The sequence below is a fragment of the Scyliorhinus torazame genome, chromosome 10 (assembly GCF_047496885.1).
Source record: "Scyliorhinus torazame isolate Kashiwa2021f chromosome 10, sScyTor2.1, whole genome shotgun sequence".
Taxonomy (NCBI): Eukaryota; Metazoa; Chordata; class Chondrichthyes; order Carcharhiniformes; family Scyliorhinidae; genus Scyliorhinus; species Scyliorhinus torazame.
In genome coordinates this window covers 262,764,823-262,788,074 of record NC_092716.1, presented here as the reverse complement: position 1 = coordinate 262,788,074, position 23,252 = coordinate 262,764,823, and the positions used below count along the sequence as shown (strand labels likewise).

Sequence of the window (23,252 nt, the reverse complement as noted above, 5' to 3'; positions counted from 1 at the left end):
GAAGATTTTGGAAAGTGGGAAGGATAAATAAATAAGAAGCAATTACTACAAATCTACCATGGAAGCTACATAATGATAAATATTTTATTACCTGAATGGCTGAGAATAAGAGGACTGAGGGAGGAAGGCATTGAAGCAAGTTGCTTGTATTTAGATGAAACACAAGAAAATGAGGAGAAGGTTTAGCGCAGAGGATTTTTATGATGTGGATTTGATTTGATTTGATTTATTATTGTCACATGTATCAGTATACAGTGAAAAGTATTGTTTCTTCCATGCTGTACAAACAATGCATACCGTACATAGGGAAGGAAGGAGAGACTGCAGAATATAATGTTACAGTTATAGCAAGGTGGAGAGAAAAGATCAACTTAATACGAGGTAGGTCCATTCAAAAGTCTGATGGCAGCAGGGAAGAAGCTGTTCTTGAGTCGGTTGGTACGTTACCTCAAACTTTGGTATCTTTTTCCTGACGGAAGAAAGTGGAAGAGAGTATGTCCGGGGTGCGTGGGGTCCTTCATTATGCTGGCTGCCTTTCTGAGGCAGCGGGAATTATAGACAGAGTCAATGGATGGGAGGCTGGTTCGCATGATGGACTGGGCTACATTCACAACCTTTTGTAGTTTCCTGTGGTCTTGGGCAGAGCAGGCTCTAAACCAAGCTGTGATACAACCAGAAAGAATGCTTTCTGTGGTACATCTGTAGAAGTTGGTGAGGGTCGTAGCTGACATGCCAAATTTCCTTAGTCTTCTGAGAAAGTAGAGTCGTTAGTGGGCTTTCTTAACTATAGTGTCGGCATGGGGGGACCAGGACAGGCTGTTGGTGATCTGGACACCTGAAAACCTGAAGCTCTCGGCCCTTTCTACTTCGTTCCCATTGATGTAGACAGGGGCATGTTCTCCACTACGCTTCCTGAAGTCGATGACAATCTCCTTCGTTTTGTTCACATTGAGGGAGAGATTATTGTCGTCGCACCAGTTCACCAGATTCTCTATCTCATTCCTGTACTCTGTCTCGTCATTGTTTGAAATCCGACCCACTACTGTCATCAGCAAATTTGAAAATTGAGTTGGAGGGGAATTTGGCCACACAGTCATAGGTGCATAAGAACTAGGAGCAGGAGTAGGCCATCTGGCTCCTCGAGCCTGCTCCGCCATTCAATGAGATCATGGCTGGTCTTTTGTGGACTTAGCTCCACTTTCCGGCCCGAACATCAGAACCCTTAATCCCTTTATTCGTCAAAAAGCTATCTATCTTTATCTTAAAAACATTTAATGAAGGAGCCTCAACTGCTTCACTGGGGAAGGAATTCCATAGATTCACAACCCTTTGGGTGAAGAAGTTCCTCCTAAACTCAGTCCTAAATCTACTTCCCCTTATTTTGAGGCTATGCCCCCTAGTTCTGCTTTCACCCGCCAGTGAAAACAACCTGCCCGCATCTGTCCAATCTATTCCCTTCATAATTTTATATGTTTCTGTAAGATCCCCCCTCATCCTTCTAAATTCCAACAAGTACAGTCCCAATCTACTCAACCTCTCCTCATAATCTAACCCCTTCAGCTCTGGGATTAACCTAGTGAATCTCCTCTGCACACCCTCCAGTGCCAGTACGTCCTTTCTCAAGTAAGGAGACCAAAACTGAACACAATACTCCAGGTGTGGCCTCACTAACACCTTATACAATTGCAGCATAACCTCCCTAGTCTTAAACTCCATCCCTCTAGCAATGAAGGCCAAAATTCCATTTGCCTTCTTAATCACCTGTTGCACCTGTAAACCAACTTTTTGCGACTCATGCACTATCATACCCAGGTCTCGCTGCACAGCAGCATGTTTTAATATTTTATCATTTAAATAATAATCCCTTTTGCTGTTATTCCTACAAAAATGGATAACCTCACATTTGTCAACATTGTATTCCATCTGCCAGACCCTAGCCCATTCACTTAGCCTATCCAAATCCCTCTACAGACTTCCAGTATCCTCTGCACTTTTTGCTTTACCACTTATCTTAGTGTCATCTGCAAACTTGGACACATTGCCCTTGGTCCCCAACTCCAAATCATCTATGTAATTTGTCAACAATTGTGGGCCGAACACTGATCCCTGAGGGACACCACTAGCTACTGATTGCCAACCAGAGAAACACCCATTAATCCCCACTCTTTGCTTTCTATTAATTAACCAATCCTCTATCCACGCTACTACTTTACCCTTAATGCCATGCATCTTTATCTTATGCAACAACCTTTTGTGTGGCACCTTGTCAAAGGCTTTCTGGAAATCCAGATATACCACATCCATTGGCTCCCCGTTATCTACTGCACTGGTAATGTCCTCAACAAATTCCACTAAATTAGTTAGGCATGACCTGCCCTTTATGAACCCATGCTGCGTCTGCCCAATGGGACAATTTCCATCCAAATGCCTCGCTATTTCTTCCTTGATGATAGATTCCAGCATCTTCCCTACTACCGAGGTTAAGCTCACTGGCCTATAATTACCCGCTTTCTGCCTACCTCCTTTTTTAAACAGTGGTGTCACGTTTGCTAATTTCCAATCCGCCGGGACCACCCCAGAGTCTAGTGAACTTTGGTAAATTATCACTAGTGCATTTGCAATTTCCCTAGCCATCTCTTTTAACACTCTGGAATGCAGTCCATCAGGGCCAGGAGACTTGTCTACCTTTAGCCCCATTAGCTTTCCCATCACTACCTCCTTGGTGATAACAATCCTCTCAAGGTCCTCACCTGTCATAGCCTCATTTCCATCAGTCACTGGCATGTTATTTGTGTCTTCCACTGTGAAGACCGACCCAAAAAACCTGTTCAGTTCCTCAGCCATTTCCTCATCTCCCATTATTAAATCTCCCTTCTCATCTTCTAAAGGACCATAGATTATCATAGAATTTACAGTGCAGAAGGAGGCCATTCGGCCCATCGAGTCTGCACCGGCTCTTGGAAAGAGCACCCTACCCAAGGTCAACACCTCCACCCTATCCCCATAACCCAGTAACCCCACCCAACACTAAGGGAAATTTATCATGGCCAATCCAACTAACCTGCACATCTTTGGACTGTGGGAGGAAACCGGAGCACCTGGAGGAAACTCACGCACACACGGGGAGGATGTGCAGACTCCGCACAGACAGTGACCCAAGCTGGAATCGAACCTGGGACCCTGGAGTTGTGAAGCAATTGTGCTATCCACAAGGCTACCGTGCTGCCGTATTTACCTTAGCCACTCTTCTTTGTTTGATATATTTGTAGAAACTTTTACGATCTGTTTTTATATTCTGAGCAAGTTTACTCTCATTATCTATCTTACTCATCTTTGTAGCTTTTTTAGTAGCTTTCTGTTGCCCCTTAAAGAGTTCCCAGTCCTCTAGTCTCCCACTAATCTTTGCCACTTTGTATGCTTTTTCCTTCAATTTGATATTCTCCCTTATTTCCTCGATATCCATGGTCGAATTTCCCTCTTTCTACCCTCCTTCCTTTTTGTTGGTATAAACCTTTGCTGAGCACTGTGAAAAATCGCTTGGAAGGTTCTCTACTGTTCCTCAACTGTTTCACCATAAAGTCTTTGCTCCCAGTCTACCTTAGCTAGTTCTTCTCTCATCCCATTGTAATCTCCTTTGTTTAAGCACAAAACACTAGTGCTTGATTTTACCTTCTCACCCTCCATCTGTATTTTAAATTCCACCATATTGTGATCGCTCCTTCTGAGAGGGTCGCTAACTATGAGATCATGAATCAACCCTTTCTCATTACACAGGACCAGATCTAGGACCGCTTGTTCCCTCGTAGGTTCCATTACATACTGTTCTAAGAAACTATCATGGATACATTCTATAAACTCCTCCTCAAGGCTGCCTTGACCGTCCTGGTTAAACCAATCGACATGTAGATTAAAATCCCCCATGATAACTGCTGTACCATTTCTACATGCATCCGTTATTTCTTTGTTTATTGCCTGCCCCACCATAATGTTACTATTTGGTGGCCTATAGACTACTCCTATCAGTGACTTTTTCGCCTTACTATTCCTGATTTCCACCCAAATGGATTCAACCTTATCCTCCATAGCACCGATGTGATCCCTTACTATTGCCCGGATGTCATCCTTAAATAACAGAGCTACACCACCTCCCTTACCATCCACTCTGTCCTTCCGAACAGTTTGATACCCTTGGATATTTAACTCCCAGTCGTGACCATTCTTTAACCATGTTTCAGTAAGGAGTATAGTAGGGAGCTGAGGACAAAGCCTTGTGGGGCACCAGTGTTGAGGATGATTGTGGAGGACATGTTGTTGTTATCTTTACTGATTGTGGCCTGTGGGTTAGAAAGTTCAGGATCCAGTTGCAGAGGGATGAGCCAAGGCCAAGGCCACGGAGTTTGGAGATGAGTTTTGTAGGAATGATGGTGTTGAAGGCTGAGCTGTAGTCGCTAAATAGGAGTCTGACATAAGTGTCTTTGTTATCTAGGTGTTCCAGGGTAGAGTGCAGGGCCATGGAGATGGCGTCTGCTGTGGACCTGTTGCAGCAGTAGGCGAACTGTAGTGGATCAAGGCAATCCGGGAGGCTGGAATTGATTCGTGCCATGACTAACCTTTCGAAGCGCTTCATGATGATGGATGTCAGAGCCACTGGATGATAGTCATTAAGGCACGCTGCTTGACTTTTCTTTGGTACGGGGATGATGGTCGTCTTCTTGAAGCAGATAGGGACCTCAGATTGTTGTAAAGAGAGGTTGACGATGTCTGCGAATACCCCTGCCAGCTGATCCGTGCAAGACCTGAGTGCCTGTCCGGGTACCCCATCCGGGCCACTGGCTTTCCGAGGGTTGACCTTCGAGAAGGCTGCTCTGAGTCTGCAGTGGTGATCTCAGATACAAGTTCATCCGAGGCTTCTGGGGTGGAGGGCTCGCTCTCGCTGACCTCTTGCACAAAGCATGCATAGAATGCGTTGAGCTCATCAGGGAGGGGTGCATTGGAGCCGGTGATTTTACATGCCTTCACCTTGTAGCCCGTTATGTCTCGCAGACCTTGTCATAGATGGTGGGGGTCCGTGTGGCTAGCCTGGGACTCGAGCTTGGTCCGGTTCTGTCTTTTGGCATCTTTGATGGATTTCTTTAGATCATATCTGGCTTTCTTGTCGAGGTCAGGGTCGCCTGACTTGAACGCCTCAGACCTAGACTTTAGCAAGCCGTGGATATCCCTGTTCATCCAGGGTTTCCGGTTGGGAAACACGCGGATTTGCTTCTTTGGCACACAGTCTTCTGCACACTTACTAATGAAGTCAGTTACTGTAGAGGCGTACTCATTCAGGCTGGTCGCAGAGTTTAAAATACTGACCAGTCCACTGACTCTAAGCAGTCCCGTAGGAGATCATCCGATTCCTCAGACCAACAATGCATGACTTTCTGTGACGGATTCTCCCGCTTCAGTTCACACGATCACACGATCTGAAAAGGTGAGGCAATCAGATTTCATTGGAACTTTGAAAAGACAATTGGACAAGCACTAGTCGAGCACTAATTTACAAGATTATGGGGAAGAGTTGAGTTGTGAGATTCAGCCTGACCACTCTTTCAAAGAACATGATTCTGTGATCGTTTACAAGGGTTCGAATTGAGTAGGTTAATGGCAATATATGATGTGGAGATGCCGGCGTTGGACTGGGGTGGGCACAGTAAGAAGTCTGACAACACCAGGTTAAAGTCCAACAGCTTTGTTTCAAACACTAGCTTTCGGAGCGCTGCTCCTTCCTCAGGTGAATGAAGGTGGGTTGCTGTGGGTTCACCTGAGGAAGGAGCAGCGCTCCGAAAGCTAGTGTTTGAAACAAACCTGTTGGACTTTAACCTTGGGTTGTAAGTCTTCTTACAATGGCAATATAAGTAGTGCATTTAGTTGCTTGCCTGTGTCAACAACAGTGAGATGTGTATTGTTTCTTTTAAATCTTGATCAATCATGTGAGATGATAAAAGAGTTTCACTGTTACAGTTAGACTGTCGCGGTAAAGGTCCAAAAGCTCCATTCACGGTTTTGGTCACTTGGCCAATGTCTATTTAAATTAGACTAACAATTTTTTTTAAATTGCTGTAAGCACTTCCTTGTGCGGAACCCTTGGTTCTCGTGCCAGTTGATCAATCTAATCAATATTTAGCAGTTTAAAACACTTAATTATTTCCTGTGCTTTGTCTACAGTTGGCAACCTAATGCCAGCCATCAATAAAACAGAGGTTTATGGCCAGGATTTTGTATTTCTCTTTTATCTAATGATGTTAGTTGAGGGAAGATGTGCACAACATGTTTATTTCATTTGTTTACCAATCAGCATGTCAGTAATGGACACTGGGAAAATATGATACTCGTTTTGAAGCGTGAGACCTTTACCAGCCACTTTGTTCTCAAACCTAAAGGGTGGCACGTTTTGCCATCTCTTCTCCCTCAATACTGGAGCATCACTGTCAAGCATGCACTTAAGTGACAGCTGTGGCTGAGATTCCCTCTGAGCCAGATGGTTGTGCGTTCATGTCCAACTCCAGATTCCTGAGCACCACAGTCAAGGCTGACGCACTCTGGAGTACAACGCAGAGGGTGTGCTGCACTGCTGGAGATGTTCTCTTTTGGATGACGCATTAAGCTGAGGCCCCACCTGGCCACTCAGGCAGATATAAAAGATCCCATGGCACTAATTTGAAGAAAAGCAAGGGTGCCCAGGTGTCCTGGCCAATGTGTATCGCTCAGTCGACATCCGAGGAGGATGTATTATCTGGTCATTATCCCAGTACTTTTTGCGGGTGTTGCTGTGAGAAAATTGGTTGTTAGCTTCCTCATTACAACAGTGACTACAATTTGAAGTAATACATTGGCTGTAAAGGTCTTGCAGATGGCTGGTGGTGATGATAGGCACTACATAAATGCAAGTCTTTCTTTTTATGCTCTGGAATGTCGATGGACTTCATTTAGTGGCAAATTTGCTGCCAATGGAACTAAATTAATCAACCTTAAATTGCTTATCCAGTCTGCAAACAATCACACTGACAATATGTACAATAAAATGTTCTCCAAATAAATTTTTTTACATAATCTCATGTTATGGGAGAGGCGTTTTCAGAACCCTAAAATGTATCATGGAGTTCAACCAACCTCTCCCTTTAATCTGTTTGTTGCTTTTCCTAGCACACGGCTTGTTCCCTAGGTGTGGGATTACAATTATGGACATGTGGGTTTTCAAACACAAAACACTGTTTATTCCATGAACTCAACTTAACATCTCAAATAAACATTGGCTCTCTTAACACACCTTACTTCAGAGATAACTCAGAAAATATTGCAACAGTAAATAACTCATTAAAATGTTACTTCAAACTTCCAAGAGACTTAACACCTTTAAACAGTATCACATCAGGTTAAATGATATATATATTTTCTATAGAATGGCAGAGATATATTAGCTTGGTTGATTTCAGCTCCAGCACCTTGCTTTCTTCTTGAAGCTCTCTGGACACACACAGACACCCACCCACTGATTTTTAAACTGAAACTAAAAAACCTGCAAAACTAAACTGCAAAATGGCTGAACTGAGCTGAGCTCCACCCACTCTATGACATCACTGTTTTCTTAAAGGTACATTGCTTAAACATCCATGACTCTCGCATGACACCTCCCCCGAAGAAAAGAAAAAAACCCATCAACTTCAAGATGGTTTCATTTTTCACTTTTGCACCATCCACTAAGAAAGGTAAACAGTAAATATACCTTTTTATTTTTTTTTTTTAAATCAACACATGCAAACAGGTATAATAATATAGTCCATTTTTCTTTGTTCTTCTTCCTCCAACCAAAATCCTTCTCGATTGACAGTCTCTTTGAACAAAGTGTTTGCACGATCCATCCATTCCTCTACTCCTCGGCATTTCTCTTTAGAATCAGATATTTAGTTCAATCTGACCACAGAGTCCCTTGCAATTCTCCAATACAGGAGCATTGGTGATCACAGCTTTCAGGCAGTCAAATGCCTGTTGAAAGTCCGCTGTCCATTGAAATTTTTGACGTTTCTTCAGCAATTCCATCAGTGGAGTAATCACGCCACAAAACCTTTGCACAACTGTTCGATCAAATCCACTCATGCTAAGAAATCGCATTATTTCCCTTTGTCTTGAGGATAACGGAAACTCCGCAAGAAAAGTGATTCGGGCTTCTCCAAATTCACTTTCGGCTAGGTTCATCACCAAACCCGCCTCCTGAAGTCGATCGAAGAACTCCATATGATGGTTTCAATATTCTTTCCATGTCTGGAAGTTGGAAATAAAAGCAGATTGTCCCAATTTCTCAATGCAATCCCTCAAACGTGGAATAGGATAAGAGTTTGTTCTTGTAATTGCATTCACCTTTCGATAGTCCACACACAACCGTTGGGTACCATCTGGTTTCGGTACCATCACTAAGGGTGAGCTCCATTGGCTGCAACCCGCTTCAAAGAACAAAGAACAAAGAAATGTACAGCACAGGAACAGGCCCTACGGCCCTCCAAGCCCGTGCCGACTATGCTGCCCGACTAAATTACAATCTTCTACACTCCCTGGGTCCGTATCCCTCTATTCCCATCCTATTCATGTATTTGTCAAGATGCCCCTTAAATGTCACTATCGTCCCTGCTTCCACCACCTCCTCCGGTAGCGAGTTCCAGGCACCCACTACCCTCTGTGATTTTCCACTGGCTTATCAAGCACAGTAGGCATCACTCCCACCTGCGATCCAGACTTTACATGGCCTAGTTTATTACAGTGAAAACATCTGAAACTTTTCATTTCTTTTCCCCCCCTCCTGGATTTCTTTTTTAATCTGAGGTACACTCTCTTTATTATCTCCCATCAGATCACCTTTACCTTTACCACTTGAGTATTTCTCATGTCCCCAGTTTCTATTCCTCACCGGCTGAAACTGATGTCGGAAACCAATCTTTGATTTATGAACTAATTCATAATCATCTGCCATTTCCGCTGCTAATCTCGCAGTTTTAACCCTCTGCTCTTCCACATGAGTTCTCACTACATCAGGAATTTAATTTGTTAACTCCTCCAAAAGTATAATTTTTCTGAGAGCTTCATACGTTTGGTTTATTTTCAAAGCCCTTATCCACCTATCAAAATTACTCTGTTTGAGCCTTTCAAACTCCATGTATGTTTGACCAAATTCTTTCTTTAAATTTCTAAACCCTTGTCTGTAAGCTTCAGGCACTAGCTCATATGCACTTAAGATGGATTTCTTCACCTCCTCATATATTCCAGATACCTTCTCTGGTAGTGATGCAAACACTTCACTAGCTCTACCTACCAGCTTTGTTTGAATCAGTAATACCCACATGTCCTGTGGCCATTTCATTTGTTAAGCTACCTTCTCAAATGAAATAAAAAAGGCTTCCACCTCCTTCTCGTCAAACCTTGGCAATGCTTGGGCATATTTAAATAGATTCCCACCAAGCCTTTGACAATGACGCTCTTTCTCACTATCCTCATCACTATCATCCAACTGTACGTTTCCCTTTACGTCTGCCAATTTTAACTAATTGTCATGTTTCATGGCCAATTTCTGAACTTCAAACTATTTTCCCTGATCTGTATCTCCCTTTCTTTTTCTTTTTGTTCTGCCAGGGCTATTTTTTCTTTTCTCCTTTCTTCTCTCTCCTTTTCTTTTTCCTCTCTCTCTCTTGCTCTTTCTTTTTCCTCTCTCTCTCTTTCTCTTTCTTTTTCCTCTCTCTCACTCTCGTATGCCAGCCACTTTAATTCTTTCTGATGTTCCATTTGTTTAATTTGCAACTGAATTTTTGCCATTTCCAATGAATCAAACTGTATCTCAGGCAACTTTAAATGCTTAACCACCGCCATAATTACCTCACCTTTTCGCATTTTGTCAGGTAATGTTAACTGCAATGTTCTTGCCAAATCTAACAGTCTGCTCTTCGTTTCTGTCCGTAAAGTACTCCGTGTGACATTTTCCACCCCAAAAAAATTCTGAGCCTCTGAAAGAGCCATTGTTCACAACACTCTCCCCACTTAAGCTAAAATACCACACCGGAAAAGCAACAATCCTTCACTGTCTTTAAGTTCACAAAAGCCAATCCAATAGATAGACATTTATCCCCCTTGAGCCCCCAATTGTTATGGAGGAGTTGTTTTCAGAACCCCCAAATGTATCATGGAGTTCAACCAACCTCTCCCTTTAATGGATTTGTTGCTTTTCCTAGCACACGGCTTTTCCCCTAGGTGTGGGATTACAATTATGGACACGTGGGTTTTCAAACACAAAACACTGTTTATTCCATGAACTCAACTTAACATCCTAAATAAACATTGGATCTCTTAACACCCCTTACTTCAAAGATAACTCAGAAAATATTACAACAGTAAATAACTCCTTATAATGTTCCTTCAAACTTCCAAGAGACTTAACACCTTTAAACAGTATCACATCAGGTTAAATGATATATATTTTTTCTGTAGAATGGCAGAGATATATTAGCTTGGTTGATTTCAGCTCCAGCACCTTGCTTTCTTCTTGCAGCTCTCTGGACACACACAGACACACACCCACTGCTTTTTAAACTGAAACTAAAAAACCTGCAAAGCCAAACTGCAAAATGGCTGAACTGAGCTGAGCTCCACCCACTCTATGACATCACTGTTTTCTTAATGGGACATTGCTTAAACATCCATGTCTTAAAGGCACTCTCGCATGACATTCATTACCGATACATTTCTCATTCCAACCAGAATAAGTTAAATTCCTTGGTCAACTTTAACACTTTTGCAAACCATGAGATTCCACTCAAGCATTCCCAGGTTTCTCCATTCCCTCTCTAATTATTTAAATCCTCACCAACGTAAGGTTGGTGTCAGCATCCAACTGATAAACGGTACGTTAAATTTTGAAAAAATTTGACACAAAGTTGTACACTCGATATTCAGTCCTATTGAGGTCAGTGAGACTGAATGGCCGATGTCTGGGCATAGAAAGCGTTCTGCATTACAAGCCGAGACAGATTTTTAGCCCAAAGTGACTGAGCAGGTTTTGTGTGTTAGTTGTTTCACATTAAATCCATGAACACAGCCGGACAATGGATCGAAAGGATTGAAAAACCAATACAAACACACAAAACAGCAGGTGTTATGCGAAACATTGATTTGCAGCATTTTCGAGATGTCGCTCCGCACTCGGCACATTGGTTTATCGATATACCCTCTCCCATCCATTCCCCCCAAAAATATGTTTTCAGAATTGAGATTGTAATGAACCTTCCAGTTTGCAGGACGTACAACACATGTCGCTTCAACTCAAAGTTCCATTGCTGGATAAAGGTGCTACAAGTTTTCAATTCTGGCCTTGGGTGACTGTGCGGAGTCTGCACGTCCTCCCCGTGTGTGCGTGGGTTTCCTCCGGGTGCTCCGGTTTCCTCCCACAGTCCAAAGATGTGCAGGTTAGGTGGTTTGGTCATGCTAAATTGCCATTAGTGTCCAGGGATGTGCAGGTTAGGTGGGGTTAAGTGGGATGGGGCAAAGGAATGGGCCGAGGTGGGGTTGCTCTTGCAGAGGGTCGGTACGGACTCGATGGACCGAATGGCCTCCTTCTGCCCCGTAGGGATTCTAAAAGTGAGAACGTTTTGTTAGTCAACATTTGAAGCTTTAATGTGACGAAAAGATTATTTCAATCTTGGGATTGATCTGTTTTAGAAGAAATAAACTGATTCATCTAATGGTGATACCTCATGCTCACACAAACTCACAGTCACCCCAGTGATTTTGCAGCTGTGATTTAATTTGTGTTTCCATTGTCCAAGATGTTCTGTCATTTTGTTCAGTGTAGTCACGGTAGACATTGTTCAACAGGCACTGTTCGCACGACAACACTCATACAAATCTCACAATGGATTTACCTCTGCAGAGATACCACCAACGTCCACTGCCCCCACCCACACACACCCACACACACCCACACACCCCCCCACACACAACCACAAACACACCCAACATCCTCCCCGCACACCCCCTCCCCACACCCCACACACACCCTCCTCCCCACACACACACGCACCCACACACACCCTCCTCCCCACACCCACACACACCCTCCTCCCCACACACACCCAACATCCTCCCCGCACACCCCCTCCCCACACCCACACTCCCCACACCCACCCTCCTCCCCACACACACACACACACACACACACACAACATCCTCCCCGCATCCCCCCCTCCTCACACCCACACACACCCTCCTCCCCACACACACACACACACCCAACATCCTCCCCGCACACTCACACACACCCTCCTCTCGCACACCTTCCTCCCCACACACACACACACCCACACAACCTCCTCCCCACTCACCCCCCACACACACCCACACACACACACCCACACACACCCACACACACATACACACACAACCACAAACACACCCAACATCCTCCCCGCACACCCCCTCCCACACCCACACACACCCTCCTCCCCACACACACACACACACGCACACCCTCCTCCCGCACACCCTACTCCCACACACCCTACTCCCACACACCCTCCTCCCCCCCCACACACACACACACACACACAACCTCCTCCCCGCACACCCCCTCCCCACACCCACACACACCCTCCTCCCGCACACCCTCCTCCTGCACACCCTCCTCCCACACACACACCCACACAGCTTCCTCCCCGCTCACCCCCTCCCCACACACCCTCCTCCCGCACACCCTCCTCCCCACACACACACACACACAACCTCCTCCCCGCTCACCCCCTCACCACACCCACACACACCCTCCTCTCGCACACCCTCCTCCCCACACACACACAACCTCCTCCCCACTCACCCCCTCCCCACACCCACACACACCCTCCTCCCCCACACACCCTCCTCCCCCGCACACCCTCCTCCCGCACTCCCTCCTCCCCGCTCACCCCCTCCCCACACCCACACACACCCTCCTCTCGCACACCCTCCTCCCCCACACACCCAACCTCCTCCCCGCACACACCCTCCCCACACCCACACACACCCACCTCCCCACATACACACCCTCCCCACACCCACACACACACCTCTCTGCCCCATACACACACACACACCTTCCCCCCACACACACACCCATATACCACTCCTCCCCATACACACACACACACACACACACCTTCCCCCCACACACACACACCCATATACCACTCCTCCCCATACACACACACACACACACACCCTCCCCCGCCACACACACCGTCTCCCCATACACACATACACACACAGCCTCCCCCCGACACCCCCCCCACACACACACCCTCCCCCCACACCCTCCTCCCCCCCCCCCCCCCCCACACACACACACCCCCGCCCCACACACACACACCCTCACCGGTCCCACACACACACACTGTAAAACAGTGTCAGCAAGATTCTGAGACAGGAAGTTGTCCATAACTTGTAGAAAATGAATAGCAGCTTTCAGTGCATTTGCAAGTTTTAAGGGACATCTGCTTAAGTTGATTCTTCACCATAAAGCCTCGTCCCAGAACTGTGAATTTTTTCCCGAGTTAATATGTCACTGGATTTTACCGTTTCCAGTGGGGATAAGGAAGGGGCATCGGGAAGTGTGAGATCTGCTCATTCCCATCCCCTCCGTTTCGGCACATCCAATCAAGCATCGTCCAGCTAACTAGGGGAATTGAACCGTACCAGCCTTGGTCTGCTTTAAAAGCCAGCGATTTAGCCCAGTGTGCTAAACCAGCCCCTTTGCCAGCACAATATCATCATTTGATGAGTGCGATTTACCGGCCGTGTCACGCCGGAATCTAACCAGGTTTCAGGAGATGTCGCGATCTGGGTCCCACCCACAATGGGCGGGACACAGCCTTGCACGGTTAAGTGAGTTCAAAAACCAACTTAGTCATTCTCACTCCGGATCAAACAGCCAGCCGGCATCCAGCGGCCTCACCGAGGAGACCCCAGCCGAGCGGCGATAGTACTGGTCCCCGCAAATGGGGACCGGCACAGTGGGGGTGGGGGGAGGGGGGTGCGGGCGGGTCTCCCAGGCAATCAGGTGGTCAGGCTCTGGCCAGGCTGGAACCCTGGCAGTGTCACCTGGACACCCAGACAGTGCCACCTGGGTGCAGGCCCGGCACTGCTTGGGTGCCCATGCAGCACTGCCAGGCTGGCATTGTTCCCACCCCAGGGATCAGGCCCGGGGGTGCCCTCCGGTATGTGGTGTGGGGGGCTTGGGTACCCCCCAACAGGTGAGTTGGGATGTAGGAGGATCCATTTCGCGTTGGGGAGGGGGGTCAAGAGATCGGGGTGCCATTTAAAAATGGTATGTGGATCTCTTCCTGCACTGAGGAGCTCCCCACGGGTTCCAAAATACCATCAGAGAGCGGTTAGATAGCGGGGTGATAATCCCGTCCAGAACGGACTCTGATTTCTGTTGGTTAGACCGTTACCTATATTGAATGTAAATGTGGAGGGTGCTGAGGCAGGGGGGCAGTTTGATTGTTTGTAAAGTCCAGCCCATGGTCTCTATGAACAGTGGTTTTGTAGAATCAATGACCTTACTGTGCCGTAGGCAGCCAATCAGCCCATTGTACTAGGCTGGCCCTTTGAAAACATGATCCAATTATTTCCACTCCCCACTCAATTGTTATGGGTCAGGGTTGAGAGAACCGCAAAGTGTATCATGGAGTTCACCTGACCCACAACCTATAATAGATTGTGGTATGGGGAGCACACGGCCCATTCTACAGGTGTGGGACAGCAGAAATGGAAAAGTATTTTTTATAGCAAAACAATGTTTATTCTATGAACACAAGTTAACCTTTTTAAAACATACAGTGAACATCTTAGCAACCATCAATTCAAATACAACCCCCAAAGACTACAACACTAAGTAATGCTTCATAACTTCCCAAACAACATCCAGAAGACAAAAGAAACACCTTTTAACAGAAGCACATTAGGTTTACATTCACTACGGAGAACATTTATAATTCTGAATTCACCAAATGATCAAGAGATAGTCTTTTCATGGCAGAGAGAACAGCAGTACACCTGCTCTGTCTGGCTTCAGCTCCTACACTGAAAACTAAACTAAAACACACCCTGCAGCAAACAGCCTAAAACGAAAGTAAAAAGCTGACAGACAGCCCAGCTCCATCCATTCTCTGACATCACTGCAGTAATAAACACCCATTTCTTAAAGGTACTCTCACTACAGATATTTATATACACACCCATTTCTTAAAGGTCCTCTCACATGCCACAATCCCCTGAAAAATTTCCCCTTTACAGATTTATCCAATTTTCTCTTGAAAGTTATTGTTAAATCTTCTGCTCTCTTATCAGGCAGCGTATCATTCCAGATCATCATAACTCGCTGTATAATAATGTCATTATCTCTCCTGTGGGGTCCTTTGTCAATTAGGTTACTTCATCAAAATCCATTAGGATTTTGTAAATATCTATAAATTATCCCTTTAAACTTCTCTGTTCTAAGGAGAACAAGCCCAACTTCTGTAATATGCAAACAGAAATTGCTGGATATAGTCAGGAGGTCTGGCAGCAACTATGAAGAGAGAAACAGATGTTTTGGAATGGTGACTTTTCATCAGAACTGGGAACACCTCCAACTTTTCCAGTCTCCATTACAGTTAGAAATTGTTTTTCGTCACGGCACCGAGGACCCGGGTTCGATCCCGGCCCTGGGTCACTGTCCAGGTGGAGTTTGCACATTCTCCCCCTGTCTGCGTGGGTCTCACCCCCACAACCCAAAGATGTGCAGGGTAGGTGGATTGGCCGCGCTAAATTGCCCCTTAATCGGGAAAAAAGTATTGGGTACTCTTAAAAAAAATGTTTTATAAATTGGTTTTTGAAATCACTTGTCAATCACAAGGTCAGAAATTGGTTTAGGCCCATTCAATGGGCCCTAAATATTCTTGGAATGTTCACCAGAAACCAAAGGTCTGAGGCTGATCCAAAATTGGGCCTTGGTCCTCAGAGCCATTGTCATAACGAGGTACGGATGCCAACCGATTGGGCAAAGGCAGCTGGCTTCTCTATTGATTGGGAGTTGGTTTCTCTGCTGATGGCAATCCACAGTTAGCATCAGCCTGGGGCATCTGGGCTGGTTTGCAGAGAACATGTTTTGGAAATGGAAGAAGGAAGTGAGATCCGCCAGCAATTGTCCCCCGGATCACTGTGGAGCTGGGAGAGGCTCTTCTGGCTCCACAGGAGGGGCATATTAAGAAAGAAGAAAGTCACCTTTCTTATTAGCATTATTCCTGGTATTCGCATAAGCAAGGTGCCTCGGCCTAGCTTAAGGCAGTTGCAAAGTCACCTGAGCCAAAATCCCATTGGTCACAGTTTGGATCTCTCAATGCAGAATATAACCTCAAAGATTTGGATCTTTTTGCCCATATGTTGTCGTAACAGGATCCAATCATTCCCACCATCGAATTATAATAATCTTTATTATTGTCCCAAGTAGGTTTACATTAACACTGCAATGAAGTTACTGCGAAAATCCCCTAATCGCCACATTCCGGCGCCTGTTCAGGTACACGGAGAATTCAGAAAGTCCAATTCACCCAACAGCACGTCTTCCGGGACTTGTGGGAGGAAACCGGAGCGCCTGGAGGAAACCCACGCAGACACGGGGAGAAGGTGCAGATTCTGCACAGACAGTGACTCAAACCAGGAATCGAACCTGGGACCCTGGCGTGTGAAGCAGCAGTGCTAACCACTGTGCTACCGTGCCACTTGCTGATGAACCAAATATTTCTACAAAATATTACATTCAGAAATGGCTGTGCCAAAACATTTCAAGATCGACTGGGGGTGGCAAGGTGGCACAATGGTTAGCACTGCTGCCTCGCAGCATCAGGGACCAAGGTTCAATTCCCATCTCAAGTGACTGTCTGTGTGGAGTGTGCACGTTCTCCCCGTGTCTGCGTGGGTTTCCTCCGAGTGCTCCAGTTTCCTCCCACAGTGCAGAGGTGTGCAGGTTAAGTGGAGAGGACATGCTAAATTGCCCCTCAGGGTGAGCTTTTGGGGCGGGGGATTGGACCTAGGTCCGGAGGTCTTCCAAAGGGTCGGTGCAGACTCGGTGGGCCGAATGGCCTATTTCTGTATTCAGTGCCTTGGCAGCAGTGAAGAGTTTTTGACTTTCTGTTCTTATTCAGCTTAAGATGTCTACAGATTAGGTAGTTTAGACCTGAACTTGAATGGATAGTTCTTGCACACTCCCATATTAAGCATCAGCTTTCTTTTTTTAAATATAAATTTGTAGTACCCAATTCGGGTTTTTTCCAATTAAGGGGCAATTTAGCATGGCCAATCCTAGCTTGCACATCTTTGGGTTGTGGGGGTGAGACCCATGCAGATACGGGAAGAATGTGCAAACTCCACACGGACAATGAGTGGAGCCGGGATCGAACCCGGGTCTTCGGCACCGTGAGGCAGCAGTGATAACCACTGCACCACCATGCCGCCCTGAAGCATCAACTTTCAACCAATAGCACTTGAAATGGGGGCTGGTTTAGCACAGTGGGCTAAATAGCTAGCTTGCAATGCAGAACAATGCCAGCAGCGCCGGTTCAATTCCCGTACCAGCCTCCCCGAACAGGTGCCAGAATGTGGTAACTCGGGGCTTTTCACAGTAACTTCATGGAAGCCTACTTGTGATAATAAGCAATTATTATTGTTATTATTAAATAATATAGAGTAAAGGAAAAGGTTTTGGGAGGGTGGCCTCACCACATTGATAACTCTAACCTTTGATTGCTGGAAATATGTGCAGGTCAAAACTCAACCATTAACTTTTTTTCTCATGTTGCTGCATAATTGAACAGAGCAGATTGACTCCTTGCCCAATCTTGTTGCATAAAATGCAAGAGGCCTCCTTTCCCAGCAGCACTCGTAGATATTGGAAATACATGATTTACAATATAGTCCAATACAAAGGACTTCAAACATAATGTTTGAAGTTCACTATATATGCACCTCCTTTGTCAGGATCAACATGGTACATTTTTAAAAGGAGCATTTATAGAATGTTTTTCATGTCCTCGTGGTGTGCTAACTGCTTTGCAATCCACAAACTACTTTGAAGTGAAGCTATCATTCAGCTCAGGCTAAACGTGGTATCCAGTTAACACACAGAGGGCCCACAAACAACAGTGAGGTTAATGACCAGTCAGAGCTGCTGTTGATGGTGTTGACTGAGAGAGAGGCGTTGGCCAGGACACAAAGAGCTCAATGTTCCCCTTCCAATTCTGTCAGAAGACCTTTATTTTTTTGCATCCACCCAAACGGGGGGTCGATAGGGCCTTGGTTTTAACATCTGGTCCGAAAGCCTGCATTTCCGACAATGTCGCATGCTCGCAGTATTGCTCTGAAGTGCCAGCCCTGACTATGTGTTCACGTTTCTGGAGCAGGGCCAAACCATGACCTGTGACATAGGAAATACTTCCAGCTCAGCCATGCTGGCTCTGAATTGGAATTGATTTGATTTATTGTCACATGTACCAAAGTTCAATGAAAAGTATTTTTCTGCGGCCGAGGGAACGTACACAGTACGTACATAGTAGGCAAAAAGAATAATCGACAGAGAACATTGACAAATGGTACATTGACAAACAGTGATTGGTTACAGTGCGGAACAAGGGGCCAAACAAAACAAATGAGAATGCATTTGACCTGCATTAAAACAGAATTTGTCCCACAATATATGCAGTTCTTCAGAAACATTTATTAAACCAAAGAGCCATTAGGTATCAGCTGTCGCTCAATGGCTTGCCTCGGAGTTACAAAGCTGTATGTTCAAGCCTCAGTCCAGGATTTCAGCACAAGAATCAAAGCTGACACTCTGGTGCTGCACTGCCAGAGGCACCATCTTTTGGATGAAACCGAGACCTCGTCTGCCTGACCTGGTGTTGTAAATATCCCATGGCACTGTATTGAAGAGGAGCAAAGGGGTGGGTGTATTGCCAATATCCAAGCCAATATTTTTTCCATCAATTAACATCATAAAATCCCAGGGGGCTGGTTTAGCACAGTGGGCTAAATCGCTGGCTTGTAATGCAGAACACAGCCAGCAGCGTGGTTCAATTCCCGTACCGGCCTCCCCGAACAGGTGCCGGAATGTGGCGACTAGGGGCTTTTCACAGTAACTTCATTGAAGCCTCCTTGTGACAATAAGCGATTATTATTATTAAAACACACTCATTATCAGATTGGTGCGACCTTGCTGTGTGCAAATTGGCTGCATCGTTTTCCTGCATTACAGCAGTCAGTACACTTCGAAAGTATTCCATGAGCTGTAAGGCATGATAAATAGTATAACTGATGGCCTGTATTACTCAGGCACTCTGCAGGGCTCAGAGGTATTTGATTAACACATCACCCAATGCTGCCCAATGTCTTTGTGCTCAGTTGAAATTAGTGCAAATTAACACCTTTGATAGGTAAGGAAATCAAGACCCTTAAAAACTTACTGCTTTGTGTTTGCTGGTCGGTTAACCCACCAAGGGTCTGTGACAGCCTTTCCACACTGAGAGAGAAAACACACTGTAGATGTCTCTTCTGAAATGTGCTGGATGAATAAATGCTGATAACGTTTCTTCAACTGCCTTGCACAAGAGATGGACAGAAATGTCTTGTGAGTGTCGCCGATACAGAAATAAGAGGCACCGCCAGTGATTGTCCTTTAAGGGTTAACGTCTGCAAGGATGTGCAGACTGCCTTTGGTGTTTATTTACATCTGATTTAAACTCACTTTCATCTCAGTCTCATTATTTTGCATAAGGAACCGGCCTGATTACTTGGGCAGTTTGTTAATTCATGTATTTATTTTGGGGGAAATGTACTGATTTATGCTCCCCCCCCCCCCCATGCACATTTCCTGATGTTAATTCAATTATGTAAAGATACTTCTGGGGGGGGAAAAACCCAGCTCGATGACGCCAAGGCTGCAACCACGTTATTAGCAGTGTGGCTGTCAAATGATCATGCGAGATTCTTGCAGCTCTCAACAACAGGAGAGAAACATTTCGATGCAACAGCACAAGAATTAAACCCGAGCAGAGCAGTGTTGGTAGCTGAGGACAGGGGGGAGAGGAATGCTCCCTCACTTTCCCCCAGCTTGCTTCCCCTGGAAGATGCCTGTGCTCCGCGCACAGTGGGAGGATATTGATCAGATTGCTCCTGAAATCGCACGTAGCTTCCAATCCTCAGAGTCGCGGCTGACATGTGATCATTCATTCATTCACTCATTCAGAGCAAACCGGCCACCCTGTCCCTTTAAGCCACACCACCTCCTCTTATTGCCGGTTTCACCCCCCACCCCAGCCCTTTGGTGGTTTTGTTGTTTTTTTTGCAATGCACCCCTGATCCAGTTGGCTGATGTCCTCTAGAATGATGCACAGACTCCTGAAGGCAGCAGCTGTGCTGGGCTCGAGTAATGGGCGCTATCTTCTGGATTCTTTTTACAGCGACTGCATCATTGAGGAGAAGACAGTGGTCCTACAGAAGAAGGACAATGAGGGATTTGGCTTTGTGCTGCGTGGGGCGAAAGGTGAGCAGTCAAACCCTTTTTCCTTTGGCAGGTTCGAGCTGTGCAAATCCTTCTGCAGCCACTGTCTGGCCCTCGGACCTGAGAACCTTTTGTTCTGCTTTCCTTCCCATAGCTCCGTCAGATAAATTGTTGTTCCTTTTTTTAAATGGAAGGTTTCCTTGTAAAATGCGAACTTGTTTTGGTTTGTGTTTAATTATCATTAAACCTGTCTCTGATCTGGAATGCAGCATTTTCTCATTTAATTTTGTCTTTCTGCTGCAGCTGATACACCAATTGAGGAATTTACACCAACTCCAGCCTTTCCTGCCCTCCAATACTTAGAGTCAGTGGATGAAGGAGGAGTGGCATGGCAGGCAGGATTGAGAACGGGTGACTTCCTAATAGAGGTAGGCCAATGATGAGCTCCACTCTTTACTGTAACATCATGTTGTCATTGCATTTCCCTCTGGTGCTGTGCAAGTGAAAGTTGTTCTTGTGCAATGGGATCCTTCAGCTGCCACTCTTGCCAGCTTCCTCTCCAGATGCAAACTTTAATAACCTTGTTAGAACGTCAGAATTTTGGGAGTGCGTGTTGATTTGTTTTCTATAGCCCCGAGGCAAAACTCTTAATCATGTTTTGCCTGTGGTAGGAGAATTGGACATCTTGGTTTGAAGTTTTGCATATAGCAGTGGCGTCAAGTGACGAACATAAAGTTGGAGATTTGATTTGGATTAATAGTGTGCTTTTTCTGTGAGCAGACATTGCATATGGTGTGTGTATGTTTTATAAAAGACCCACTTAAGGATGGGGTAATTTCATGCCATTATCGCAGAATGGCGGACAGACTGAAATGGTGGCCCATTCTACCTGCCTTTGGATGAGGGTGATGCTGGCATCGCTACTTAACCTCCCATCAAGCGGTCACGGGGGAAAGCAGGAGAATGGGGATGAGTAACATATTAGCCATGGTCGAATGCGAAGCAGACTCGATGGGCTGAATGGCCTAATTCTGCTCCTATATCTTGATGGTCCAACAGTGAGACACCTGTTTGAAAAGCTTGTTTTACAACTGAGTAGTTTAATAGAGCCCCAAGTACCGGCAGCATGGTGTGGGACTGGTGTCATGTGTAGTTCAGGATGGGGCAGCATGACAGGTTCCAACCAATGCTTTCATAGCTAATAGATGCTATTTAGCACCTTGTTGCTGGCTGTTTCTAGTCAGACCAGTTTGAGTTCCTGTAGATTTTTCCCTACTTTACGAGAGCGGAAACGCATTAAAATTTCCACGTCAAACACTTCCATTCAATTAACATGTCAATTAAATATAAAAGTAACTTGCCATTGCTGCAAAGTTGATATAAATTTTTAATTCAATTTGAGAATTCAATGCAAAAGATTAATTGGTTAAAAAATAGGTTTTAAAGTTGCCCTTTTTGTTCTTTCCTCCTGAGGAAGGCACAGTTATTTTTGTCATGGGATGTGTGTGTCACTGGAAAGGCCAGCATATTATTGGTCATCAGTAATTGCCCTCGAGAAGGTGGTGGTGAATCACTGGAGTGTAGGTACCCCCATTGTGCTGTTAGAGAGAGATCCAGGATTTTGACCAGGCAACAGGGAAGGAACGGCAATTATAGTTCCCAAGTCAGGATGGTTTGTGGTTTGGAGAGGAACTTGTAGGCAATGATGTTCCCATGTGTCTGTTGCTCTTGTCCTTGGAGGTGGTGAGATGTCACCGGTTTGGAAGGCCCTGTTACGAGGAGCTTTGGTGTTGTAAATGATATGCACTGCTGTCGAAGTGGGTGGGGGTGAATGTTTAAGGTGGTGGATGGGGGCGCCACTCAAGCGCCTTTCTCCTGGGTTGTGCTGTGCTTCCGGAGTGGTATTGGAGCTGTCCTCATCCTGGCAAAGTGGCGCCTATGGCCAATGGAGGAAACAGGATATAAAAACTTAAACTGCTGCCTCCACGAAAGGGTGAACTTAGAGGAAAATGTTAGATCTCGGATTCGCTCATTACAGAACCTCAGCCATCAGAACGTCTGTAATTGTAAATGCTGTCTACAAGAAATACCTGAAGCAAGCATTGTTGGCATAAGAATGGAGGATGTGTAATGAGAATATGTTGGCAGTGGATGAGCATCACTCTCGTTTTGGAATTTTAGTGAGGCATGGAGAAGTTCCATTTTCTTGTCGGGAATCCAGTTGGGCACGTGCCTTAGAAAGGAATGGATTAGAAATAACAAGCAAAGTTATCAATGCTCCATGCCTAAATACACTTAATAATTATGTTGGAGGGTGTGGATTTCATGCAACTAGTTAATTTCTGAAATGGTTTGCATTTTGTTTTCCTGATTGCTGTGTTGAGATCAGCAATGTCCTCTGTCCACCTGGTAGAACCACTAATAGCTTGGTAGGAAACCTAAGCCTGGTAAAGGCTTTTAATTTAATTGTGTTATGCACCGCATTTCCAGCCTTTTGAATTCTGTTTGCTTTCTTGTAAATGAGACTTTGTATTATCCTGTCTTTTGTTGCGGAATTATATAACCTAATTAACTATCCCTTTACATTTTTCTATTTATATCGACTAATGTGCACTTGATTATGTCTGTAGCTAAATTGATGTTTAAACCAGTACCTTGTGGCTGATGCACT

The 23,252-nt window shown here is 45.4% G+C and overlaps 1 protein-coding gene across 4 annotated transcripts in view; it reads left to right on the top strand.

Moving 5' to 3' along the window:
• Window positions 1-23,252, top strand: part of LOC140384761 (SH3 and multiple ankyrin repeat domains protein 2-like) — a 1,513,496-nt gene that overhangs the window by 1,132,464 nt on the left and 357,780 nt on the right. For all 4 annotated transcript variants that reach the window (XM_072466758.1, XM_072466757.1, XM_072466755.1 and 1 more), the window contains 2 exons: window positions 20,541-20,623; window positions 20,885-21,009. In XM_072466758.1, the coding sequence (XP_072322859.1) occupies window positions 20,541-20,623; window positions 20,885-21,009 (208 nt within the window). The remainder of the gene's footprint in view (window positions 1-20,540; window positions 20,624-20,884; window positions 21,010-23,252) is intronic.